This window comes from Botryllus schlosseri, chromosome 8, assembly GCF_051294905.1.
Source record: "Botryllus schlosseri isolate E-star chromosome 8, Bs_hap1, whole genome shotgun sequence".
Taxonomy (NCBI): Eukaryota; Metazoa; Chordata; class Ascidiacea; order Stolidobranchia; family Styelidae; genus Botryllus; species Botryllus schlosseri.
The window spans coordinates 9,837,822-9,851,014 of NC_137243.1; the positions used below are offsets into that span (position 1 = coordinate 9,837,822).

General features: G+C 40.6%; 1 protein-coding gene and 1 long non-coding RNA gene across 2 annotated transcripts in view; one reads left to right on the forward strand and one right to left on the reverse strand.

The window, feature by feature from the left end:
• Positions 1-4: 4 nt before the first annotated feature.
• Positions 5-13,193, reverse strand: part of LOC145445220 (cytochrome b5-like) — a 392,395-nt gene continuing 379,206 nt past the window's right edge. The window contains exon 2 of the mRNA XM_080323393.1: positions 5-1,079. Coding sequence (XP_080179519.1) covers positions 630-1,031 — 402 coding nt within the window. The 5' untranslated portion in view covers positions 1,032-1,079 and the 3' untranslated portion in view covers positions 5-629. The remainder of the gene's footprint in view (positions 1,080-13,193) is intronic.
• Positions 8,721-12,823, forward strand: LOC145445229 (uncharacterized). The gene is made up of 2 exons (XR_013916924.1): positions 8,721-10,729; positions 11,033-12,823. It is a non-coding gene; the product is annotated as an uncharacterized LOC145445229 (long non-coding RNA).

Sequence of the window (13,193 nt, forward strand, 5' to 3'; positions counted from 1 at the left end):
AAAACTAGGAACATAATAACATTGCATTTTAGTAATTTTACGGTTACAATTAATTAACAATGACACAATCGAAGAAACGGTTCAAAAATATGCAGCACATATTGCATAAATTTCCTATACACTGATTACACATTATACACAATCACATTCAATATTTTCAATGTTTCATCAATGACCTTGTGAATATGCAAAGCACAAGTTCTGTAATAAGCACATACCATTCAAGCAACATCACAAGTAGCCTACAATGTACCAACATAATCAATATCCGCCAACTTATTCTGCAGCAACGGTACATTCAAAGTTCCAGAAGGCCGCAGCAGTATCGACGAACACAATACAATATTTTTGTATAGAGACAATGGCGTTATCGCAACAAGAATTAACCAGCAGCCGTCTTTATTAAAGAAAAATAATTAAATACGAGAATGCGAGAATTTCATGACATTGTACACTTCGAATTTGAATCATTTTCGCTGCTTTGTTCCCCTGTCAATAAATATGTATTTCAATCATTAGCATTAATTACATGCATTATTCCCAAAGTGTTAATTCTCTAATGATCAACCGCGTAATTCGTTAATATACCGGGATCAAAGTAAATAGATGCAGTGACTGCACAAAGATTTTCAACTGGACATATAATACCGATACACGAATGCCACAGCAAGAGCTACGATGGCAGGTATGACCCAGTTACTCCACGTACTTGGCTCGTCTTGGGTGTCATGGGATGTGACGAATTGCGGCGACTCTTCCTTAAAACGATCGTCCGGATGTAGCTCTCCGATCAAATATTCCTCGGCGAGGTTCCTGGCGTCGGAAGAGTGACCGACGTCTTCGAAAGCCTCCGTCGCGTTTGTTCCGGCCTGCTCTAGCAGAACCTCTTCGCCGCCCGGATGATCTTCGAGAAACTTTGTGACGTCGTAAACTTTGTTATGAATTACGAGCCAAGACGATTTCAGGGTGCTGTGTTCCTTGACTTCCTCGTACCGAATCACACGGAGCTCTTTTTCTTTTTGTTCTGCCATCTCTCAAATATAAGGCAACTGCCGGTTTTCTACAGACTACGATTGAAACTGTGAGAATACGTAAGGTGTTCATTTGACTGCGGAAGCGAAATGAACCAGGGTACATGGAACCGTACATCCGGGTAAGCTCACTTTGTCTGTGAACGATAACACTTGCTATGTGTTCATTTCAAAGGAGCGTTCATTGCCTATCATATATAAATACTGAAATTGTGGTCATTTGGTATTCTTTCAAATTATATTGTAGTTTTGACAACTTTCAGCAATGAATAGAGCGAGGTATATTCTTTCAGAACTAATTCATTAATCTGAGCTTTACGTTCGTGAAAGTCTTTTCCACGGTAACAGCAGAAAAGTTAATTATAATTAGTATAATCTGATAACTGATGGCAACACCTCAAATTTCTATTAAACCGGGTTATTTGAAAGTCACTGCTGTGCTGATTCCGATTTCGTCATGATTTTTTGATATTACAACCCATGTACTAGTCAAGCTGATTGCCCGACGTTCGATAAAATACCAGTAACTACTTTAGCTTCGCTGCAGGGGTCGGGAATCTTTTTCAAGCTAAATTCCAATATCCAATATATTTTTTTGAAATCAACCCTGTAGTCCACCCAACCCAGACAATGATTTGATATTTTGTCTTAATGCTGAGGAAATCAGAAACCAGTGTTGGGATCAAGTCACTATCTTCGAGTCACGAGTCATTTCGAGTTATTGTACATTTTGACTCGAGTCAAGTCAAGTCAATCGATTTTCGAAGGTGTCTCAAGTCCAGTCAAGTCACTCGATTTTTGGAGGCGACTGGAGTCAAGTCAAGTTAAGTCACGAGTCAAATCACGATTAAAGTCAAGTTGCTTTTTCGAAGTATGAGGCATCATTACGTGATTGCATTTTGCTGCCTGTCTGGAATACAGATTGAGTGGTCATTGATTTTGAACCGATGAACAAACACAGAGTTAAATATAGGCTACACGCTAGAAGGCGCTGTATCGCTCAAATGTAGAACTGCTAAACTACATAAGTAATTGCATAGCCTCAGTTTATAGTTACTAGCCAAAATAGAGAATAGTGAAACGAATTGATAAGATGCAATAAATTATCCATTTACAAATTGATGTGATACATTTCGAGCCTGCGCCAATGGTTGGGTACTATATAAACTATATTCGAATTCAATTTCAATAAAACAAAAGGTTTGGTAAAGGTACGAACAGAGAACAGAAATAGACATTTTGCTCTGAGATTACTTTACAATACTAGTTTACGAGTTATGACAACATAAACAGTAAACTTCGATCACTTCGTTTGCGGTCAATTCATTTGTGAGAGGCTCAGTAAAACGCACGATCATTGAATTACTGGTCGCTCTCACGGGTTACACCAGCGTTTCGTGAACAATCCAAACATATGCAAGATACAGTGATTTTTATTGACACCGATTACTTGATGACTTGAAATTGACTCGTGACTCGGAGCAAAATTCACATTTTAGGTGCTTTAGGTTAGTCGAATACAGGTATTCTAAACCTGGGGGTCGTTTGCCTTTATTCTGGGGGTCGCGCGAAGATGTTGGACGTCATCAGCTTCCAAAATAGGCCGTAAGTCGGGGCGAGCTGACTCTAGGCAAGCCGGCTCTGGGCAAGCTGACATTTTTATTAATCAGCCTATCATTTTTGAGCGGGACCACGGAACATTTTTAAAGTGGAAATGAGATCGCGGCCATAATAGGTTGGAAACCACTGGATGTACAACCTAATGGTGTATTTTATAGTATTATGGAAGAACCAATATTATTGACAGAATTCATTCACAAATTTCAACAAGCAGATGTATATTATAGTAAGTCCGCAAGAAGTTGCATCGATTACCCTGTGGCTGGCCAAGATTAGTGCTTTTTGGGCGGAAGGGGGCAGAAAAAATGTTGTTTCGGACCTGGTTACAACACACAAACAGATAACCGCACTGACCTAACAGTATAGCACGGCCGCCCAACCGGCGGACCGGATAGCGTCCACAATGCAGACTATTTCATTCGGCCCGTGAAGAAATCTGCTGCAGACTCAAACAATAACCAGAGCTCACATTAGAAATGGCCCGATTTAAAACCTATATTCCACTCCTCTCCTGTACAGTCGATAGGTGAAGCTTTGCTAGTGTGACGTCATATTGAGTCTTCAATGTAGTCAAACCTCATCGTAAAATCCGCTAGCGGGCGTGTTCAGTAAGGTCAGTCTCATGTTCACAATAAGGTCAGTCTATTCAAAATAAGGTCAGTCGCTATGTTACAGTGACATAAGGGTTGGGGGTCAGGGGGTTAAGTTGGTATCATTAGGGTTGTCGTTTAGGGTCAGGGTTGGGGCGATAGGATAGCATGGAGTCGGTGTCCTGTGCTCACAAAATTCTTATTTTCATTATATTTTTTATCAAATGACTTGAAACTTGGTGAATCATCGCCGCTCACCTGTTATATTAGGCAAATGTACCGAGATTCCAGTAGGGTAGATAGGGTTGGGGTGAGGGCAGAGGTGGTCAAAGTAGTCAAGAAATCTACTCAAGTAGAAGTAGAAGTAGCGACGAAAAAATCTACTCAAGTATGAGTAGAAGTACTTCTTCCATAAGCAACCTAAAACTACTTGAAGTAGAAGTAGAATTGACTGACTTTAAAAGTACTCAAGTAAGTAAGTAGTTGTGAAAACGATCCTAATTCGTTCACATGGATTGTAAAAAGGTGCAAATTGAGCTATGCGAAAGGTGACGAGCTTGATTCATATTGATGCATACCAATAGGTATCCAATTTTTGATAGCATAAGCATTCATTCCCATCATGATAGTATTGATATGGAAATGCGATACTAATCCTCTGTTTTCTGGAACAGCACATTTTAGAAAATAGCATGGTACAGCGCCGTCCCCCATATTATAAGGCCCGTAGTTTAGTCGAAGAGCAATACGGAGAAGTTATATAGAATACGGTGTAACCACTTTGCGCTATTAGTAAACGTTAATAAAAAATATGGTGGACAGTAAAAATGCCATATTGTGTAGGCCTAACTTTATTTCCGGAAATTAAAGGCATTACTACACTTGCTTTTATACTTAAACATGTATGTTATCCAGACAAAAGAACTGATATTAATTATTAACTCAAATATATGATACTGGGAATTAAAATTGAAATAGAAATACTACTTCTGAAAGTGGAACATGTCTTTCATTCCTTTAGTCCAGGTTTCAAAGGTGGTATGCTACAACAGCTCCAAAACTAAAAAAAGTCAGAGTCCACTTTTCCAGATTAGGACACGCCATGGACATGGACAATGGACATGCTAGATTACGATATGACAAGTAAATGCTAGATTGCGAAACATCAGTTTCAAACGTTATGATGTGCCATATATACTGTGATGAATTATTTCATATGGGCGAAGGGCGACAATATGGTGTAAACGGAAGCACGCCAACCCGCTACCTAAATTATATTCACCGATACTTTCGTGAAATCACACTGGTCACTCCGTATCCACTGCGCGCGACGAAAATTCTTGGCTTTACTCAACTTTTATGAAAATTAAATGTTGATACTCCGTGAGAACAGCCCCGAAACTTCTCAGGCTATCTTCCTGATTTGGAGATTGAACTACTTCTACTTGACAAACTGAAAATAGCGAAAAGTAAGTAAGTAGATCACAAAATATTGTGCAGTAGAAGTAGAAGTAGCGAAAATCAGATCTACTTGAGTAAGTACCAGAAGTAGAGGGAAACTACTTGAGTACTTCGAAAAAGTAGAAGTACTTCGTTACTGACCACCTCTGGGTGAGGGTTAGAGTCGTTAGGCTGTGGCCTGTGGGCAAGGGTCATTAGGGTGTTGGTTAGGGTCATTAGGGTTGGGGTAAAGTATCATTAGGACCCTTATCCTCAACCATAATGACAGTGACACTAACTCGTAACCATGGACAGCTGACCTATAGTGGACACAGCAAATGACCTTATTTTGGACATGACTGATCAGCCTGATCATATTTTCGTCTTTGAACATAATACTGTCCTTATTGTGAACATAACCAAACCAACCCTCTTCCCTCGCACCGCCTGGTTGATCCATTTTGCTACATCATGCACGATCTCTCAAATTCCATATCTATAAATCCTGTTTGGCATATGGTAAGTCATGGATCCAAGTCTATATTTCTTCCAAGCCCAAATCCAAATCAAATCAAGGATCCGGTAATTTTGGCAAGCTTCACAGGTTATGGGTAACAAGGCCTTTAAAGGTCATATCTCATAATCTCCGTAATAGACTTTTGTGCTTTTAAAAACAATGTTTTCATTCTCTTATCTCTAACTACCGCTAAATTGTATTTGCATTGTATTTCGAATTGGTCCATGTTACTGTGTCTTGTTTTTCTTTTCTTTTCGTTAGTTTATTTTATTTTACATTTATTCATTAGTTATCGACTGTGAAATTTGCTCCTGTCCTGGGTGCGGGTGGCTCGGCTCTGAAGACTTCGTCATATCGTGCCTCCCGTCTACCTTGCATGTCTCATTTGACTGTTACATTTTTGTAGTGTAATGTTGATATGTAATGTAATGTATACGAATAAAGATTCTTTCTCTTTCTCTCTCTCTCATATCGTCACCTCCAGTCAAATTTTATGTTTGACGAATCAATAAATGTCTGTCCGTCTGTCAAGTGATAATCTGTGATGTAGCCTCATGTATATACCACTACCGGATTCTGATCGAATGCGGTTCTCTTAAAATCAGTGCCGCGATCACTCCTAGGTCTAGGCCGCAAGCTGTATAGAACTATAGAACAAGCTGGAAGTATAGAATGTAAGCGTTTACATTCTATACTGGAAGCTAGTGCTCGAAAGTCGAAGGTGATGTTTGCATAGCTGATTGATGTGGATTGTCACGGTTCAATAACTATTGACAGACCTTGCGGCTTCTGCGCAGCAATGCTTTACCACGTCCTTGGCGTGAGAAATTATAGATAACTAACCTACGGAGGTTTGTTATCTATATAGAAATCATAAATTGCAGGTATCATGGCCTGTTGTACCCAAGTATTTATGCTCACGCCACACATATTGCAGCTAAATGGAGCGATAATAATAACCGATGTATAGTCATTCAAGCGTAAGTCACGCCTTTTATTTTCAGTACTGTACTCCAAACTCCATCCAAAGGACCGTCTATATTCGTTGGTCCACTCCACACATGCTGATATAACTATAGGTGATCACTGGTCATGGCCATTGGCCAACCTCCACAGCTCTAGAAACGGCTCATCTTGTCGGTCTGTTCAGTCGTTGATTCACGCTTTCCGCACCCGCACCCGCTTGTCTACTCTGTGACCTGCGTGTTCACAATGGCGGTGCCATAAAATGGGCATCATTCCAAGTCGGCAGATACGAAATCATAGTATAGAATATTGGTATGATGAAAATTACCATTGTAGTCAAAAATACTTTGAATATCACAAACAGCAGAAACACTACAGTCATTTTGTAGGCTCAAATTGTGTTTATTCAACTATTAAATTATTGACGTCACCAAAATTGATAAAGAATGTATCGTTGTCTATGGTAAAAAAATCATAGGATGCGTACGAGATCTCTTTTGATTTGGCATGTTTTATTTTTTATGGCTATGCACGATTTTCATTTTTGCTCACGAGCGCCGCCATTGTGGTCTATGTAGGGCGGCCGGTGTCGGTATCGTGTAAACCGAGTTTTCGTGGCATGTCGCGACACAATCCTCATACGCCAAAAAGAATGCATTTTTTATTTATTTTTAGTATGCTACAGTTTTACGGGCATGTAGGCCTATGACATGAAAAACGCCAAGACAACAGTTTTACGCACAGAACTCTAATAAACGCACCGTCAGAGAATGTTGTTATCCTTTTGTCTAGGGGTGTGCACTGTGCAGCGAGCGGTGCGGGAATATGTAACAAACACAGGTATTTAGGGGCCTACCTCTTCCGCGCCCGGACACATGACGACATGTGATGTTGGCAAACACACGATTGGGCAAAGTGTTGTGCCAAAAAAATCGTCGGTGATAAAACCTTGGCCAAAATTGGTTGCTAAAAACCTTGATATTGATATATGACCGGTCGTCGAAATGGTCGGCTCGAAATAGTCTCTTCCTTGCAATCTGAGTAGACAGTATATGAATTCTATACAAATGCGACCCCCGCAGAGGAAAAAAATGTACCCCCATTTGAAATCGCGTGCGTCAGACATGTTTCATATAGCTGCGTTTCGTACAACTGTTGTCTGCGCGTTCTCCATATCAAACATGCTGCCGCGGTGTATAGGGTTATGACAACAGTGTATTTCACACCCATATAGCATATGACGTTGACTTCCTATTGGAATTATGTCGAGTGTCTATAAGCTCGTGTAAGAGCTGGTAACTGACAACCTCCAAACCTTCATGAACCTAAAAACCACAAGCAGATATCATTCGATCTGGCTCTCATTCGATCAGAGGCAACCGCTGTCAAACTGGCAGAGTGTTGCAAGTTATACCGCTGATACAGCTATGAGACAGATGTGATACACCTGTTGCGGGATTATATGATAATATCCAACATTGTGTATTTCACGCCATATTAGGAAACGAATAAGACTTCCGATTGCAATGATCATGAGCCTATATAAGCGCATGTTTAGTTGACTCGAGACGAGATTCATTTGCTAAACCTACTTGGAACAACGTCTGAAATATATTCGTATGTCTTGCGTCTATTTGCGTCTTAAGAAGATCTCACCAGGATACAGTACAGGACTGCAGGTTAAGTAGTCAGCCAGCTAACCCTATAATACTTTGGTTAGCTATACTTCTACTCACCAGGACACAACCCATTGTATAGCGACATGATGACCCGAGCGATATCTTAAACGCTACTACGTTACGTACGAGGACTTTTGACGTTGCCATCGAACTATCAAATTATCAGGATTCCGGACATTGATCAATATACGGTACGTGCTTATATTGCATTCTGAAATAAGTATCGCGACAGCCTATAATTCCCTAGCCAATTCGTGTATTACATGTTATATATTATTATATATTGTTCGCATGTTATTATGTCTCCTTGGCTAGTAACTACACCTACCTACAGACGTTAATTCTAACGTTGATATCCCTAACATTGTTAAGCCGTAAGAGCTTTCCCAGGTAAGATTAACGGAATGAATGACGATGTGTCTAACAGCGATAACTTCTCAGATTTGATCTTTCCGGTGGTTATATGTGATTCAGCTTCACAGAGCGTGTCTAATATAAGTGATATTCAGGATCATAAATTAGATATTCCCGCTTTGCGTGATGAAGTAGTTGATACTCACGCGGATGTTGAACGTTGGTTGGCTAGTTCGCTTTCAAATGTTGATTCACTAATTAACACCAACGTCGTTCAGGACAATTCCCTTTTTGATGGGAAATCGCAGTTGAATAAAAACGCGCGCGTCGTACCACTCAATGTTTCGACTAGATTACGCTTGCGTGTACTGTACGCGCTTCTTACTATGGCCCAATTAATTTCGGCTCAATTGTTTGATAGTGCACAGCAGAGTAACGTCGCAGACTTGCGCACTTGCGCGCAAACAGTGCGATTCAGGCCTTTCAAATTGGCTCTCAGTGTGTCGCGAACAGCATATACTCCGCGATATTTCTCCTTGTGCGGTTAATTCAAATTTAGACGTGCTCGTTTATTTTCATACATAATTGTCTCAGATCCTCTTACAGGCTTGACAAGGTATATTATGCGAGCTAAATTTTGACATTTAGGCAAACTTATTAAATTGGTTTTGCCTTTCATATTTCTCAGCGATACAGCGCTTATCGCAGACTCAGGACGTTGTAATTAGAATTGCACGCCGTCCATTGTTAACTGCTTCTACAGGCGTACATGTTCACGCGCCTCGATACAGGAAGTGGTTTTGAATTTTCTTTCACTTCTCACGTTGGCGTGATCTTGCGTTAGTACGAATTATAAATTTTCTGCTAAACTTCGTTTATTTTTGAGGTATCCTAGAGCGCTTAGTGCGTTCACTTGGGTAGTTATAGAGAAGTTGGCTCAGTAACGCGCCATATTCGATTTCATACGACACTGGATTGACCTTGAGCGTCCAGTGGACAACTGGACATATAGGGTTTCTGCGTAATTGATTGTACATGCTTTAAAAATGGGTATACGGTTCTTTAACCTCAAATTGCGTTCAGGCTTAAGTGATTTATCTGGCTATGTTTATCGAATGAAGGACATTGTTACATGATCTTAGCAGCGCCGTTGTATGGGATTCAGCTCATTGCTCAATAATTGCTTTCCCCCCGGTTTGCTGTCAAGAATTCCCCCATTTAATGCAGTAGGACAACGTTTACCTCATGTAACAAGAATTGAGATGAAGTCACCGTGTTTGAGTTTCAGATGTTTGGTAATGGTTTTTCCTCATACCGAACCGCTGTTCAGTCGGGAACATGCGGAAGTTGAGATAGTGACTAGCTAGCACGTCTCAATGACCACAGCGCTAGCATGCGACTTTTTATAGCGACGATTCTGCAGGTACAGAACCGATCTGATTCTCAATACGAAATCTTGTGTCCAATTTGAATACATTCGAATGTAACGTTGCACATCTAATATAGGCTATGCGATTCAGAAATCGCTCATTCCGCTTATTGCAAATTCTGCATTATAATTATATTTAAGTTGACGCCAATGGAGTGCACCGTAATTGGTTTGTCATGGGAATTTCATCATTGATCAGAAATGCTTCCGGCAGTCTGTTATAGTACAGAAAAGCTTATTTTTTTCCTGGCGGTCATTGTCGGCTCGGCCGTTAGTTCGTTGGTCAGAATCTATCACGTCTAGCTACTTATAGATAACGGAACAGCTCATTTTGGTTCAAATATTCTAAATATCCGTATCCCACGAAAAATGTTCAATAATTATTTTTTTTATATAATTATGGCATTCTCATTTCGCAGAACGCGTCTGTAACTCAAATTCCAATCACATTACATGATTGTAAAGTATATAGTTGAATCGACGCGCCACGTAGCTTACTTAGACGTTCTTAGATTGTCCAGTAAGGTGGATCCTTAGCCTGGAAGGTTTATGATAGCATTTTATCACACTTATCTCTCCGCATGTTTTTAATTCAATACTTGCGTGGGTTGTATGCTTCTCATATCGCCAATCGTTATTACACCTATACGGCCTTAAATGCTGTTAGGTGCTGCCTTTGTTTATTTCATTTGGAATTACCGAATTACCTGCCTTACGTCACATCAACATAGGTGACCCGTCACGAAGTACTTCTAGATATGATCTTCTCTACTTCTACTTCTACTTCGTAATAATTTGTGATCTACTTACTTACTTTTCGCTATTCAGTTTGTCAAGTAGAAGTAGTGTGATCCTCCAATAAGGAAGATAGCCTGAGGTATTTCAGGGCTGTTTCACGGAGTACCGACTTTAATTTTCATCAAAGTCCGTGAAGCCAGGATTTTTTCGCTTCGTGCACAGGCGTTGTAATGGACAAATATGTTTTCCACGAAATGTCGGTGAATATAATTAGGTTCCGTATTGTGTTGTTCCGCTCATACGGCACTGTCGCCCATATCAAATTTCATCACAGTAACTACGGCCATCAAACGCTAGAAACTACCGTTTTGCAATCGGGCAATTACCCTTTGTATCGTAATCTAGCAGCCCTGGACATGTGCTAATAAGATAAGTGAACTCCAGTGTTGTTATTTTAAGTTGCACCTGTTTTAGCAGACCACCTTTGAAACTTTCTGGATAAAAGACATGAAATATATTTTCCGCTTTAAAACGTGGTATTATGTTTCTCTTTCAATTCCGAGAATCATACTTGGTTTAAATACTCCATTTCTTTTGTCTGCAAAACATACATCTTGAAGTATACAGTCAAGTACCGGTATAGTAATTCCTTCATTTTCCGGAATAAGGATACACTATATGGTAAATTTACGATCCAACATATTTTTGATTAACGTTGGCCTATAATAATCGCGCAAAGATTGACAGTCCATGTAAACGAATTGAGACTGTTTTCAAAACTACTAGTACTTTTACCACCTCCGCACGTCAAGTAGTTACCCTCCTTATAGCTTGTAGTTACGGGGCTTTGGAGACATTTATTTCATTGTATTTTATTGCTTGTTCTCTTGTGTCGTATTCGTGCTAAGCCTAGTTGTTAAGTCCTTTTCAAAGTGATGCTGGCTGTCGTGTGCTGTTTCAGATTTGCGCATGCACGTTACGAACGCATTTCTACTCGACGCGGTGCTCCTGCTTCTACTCCTACGCGTGGCAACTACTCCGATCAGAACATTGAATTACTATCGATCGATTCGGGCGAGAATACTCCTGAGGCACAATCTGACGGGTATGACTCAGATGCAAGCACTCGACGTCACACAGTCGACATCGGTACCGAGCGGCCGCTTTTACGACACGAGGAAATTGCTACCGGACCGCCGCAGTTATTAGCCGACACGACCGACGAAGCTCAGCTCTCACTACAATCTCCGCCGGACGCCAACCGGGGTGATCAAATCGTTCCTACCTCAATGGTACATGATCGAGAGCTTAATGCCGTTCTGACCCGTCACGATTTACCAGCGGACTCGCCGAAATTGCCGCTTCCAAAGAAGAAAGTCCCAACCATAGTAAGTCCTGATGCACCGATGAATTCAGGCAATCGCCCTGCCACGGATGAGTAAAGCGGAAGAGCACCGCGCGCGCGCGTTGATTGAGATAGCCGTCGATTCTATCCAATCAAAATTGTACTTGCGATGTACAATTGTTTTTTTTTGTAACGGCCACATTGTATATATGGGTGGCCATGGACTGTTGTTTAAAGTTGGATAGCCTTCCAGACTTGGCTGGTGTATTGCACTTGAGCAAGCCTACTGGGATGTATTGTGTATTTGTTTTTTGTGTTAGGCTACCTATTCTAGTGTATTACTTCGGATAGTGTAGTGTTGAATAACAATTCTTGCTCTGGTTATCTGGAGTTGTGTTGTATTGTATAGGCTAAATGTAGTTAGTTGTTAGGTCACTATTACTTATTCTAGTGTATTAATCTGGAATTGTGTTGTGAGCTGCTAGGCTAACTTGTATATTATAAAAGCTGTAGAAAACCTTGTTCATCTCTCGTGTGGTATTAGTGTTGCTAAGTTGATTTAATTAGTGGAATTGTCTTGGCTAAATGTATTACTGTTGTCTACACCTATACGTATGATAGTTACTTCCGCTTCATTGCATGTTCGCTCCCTCAAACAAGGGTCGGTGCCGCGGTGTATAGGGTTATGACAACAGTGTATTTCACACCCATATAGCATATGACGTTGACTTCCTATTGGAATTATGTCGAGTGTCTATAAGCTCGTGTAAGAGCTGGTAACTGACAACCTCCAAACCTTCATGAACCTAAAAACCACAAGCAGATATCATTCGATCTGGCTCTCATTCGATCAGAGGCAACCGCTGTCAAACTGGCAGAGTGTTGCAAGTTATACCGCTGATACAGCTATGAGACAGATGTGATACACCTGTTGCGGGATTATATGATAATATCCAACATTGTGTATTTCACGCCATATTAGGAAACGAATAAGACTTCCGATTGCAATGATCATGAGCCTATATAAGCGCATGTTTAGTTGACTCGAGACGAGATTCATTTGCTAAACCTACTTGGAACAACGTCTGAAATATATTCGTATGTCTTGCGTCTATTTGCGTCTTAAGAAGATCTCACCAGGATACAGTACAGGACTGCAGGTTAAGTAGTCAGCCAGCTAACCCTATAATACTTTGGTTAGCTATACTTCTACTCACCAGGACACAACCCATTGTATAGCGACAATGCCCATAAAACGTAGAATACTTATGCAAAGAATTTATTCTTTTTGATGCGTGAGCGTGAGGCTTGGGTCGCTAGATGCCATTAAAACTCATGCAGACTTGGGTCGTGGGGCAGTGCCCTATAGTGCAAGCCCTAGATTGAAGCTTCCCAGAGATCTCCAACGGTGTTTTCTGGATAAAATATCGGACAAATCTTATCATGAGACCATATCCTGAGCGTACAATAGTTACTCTTATTTG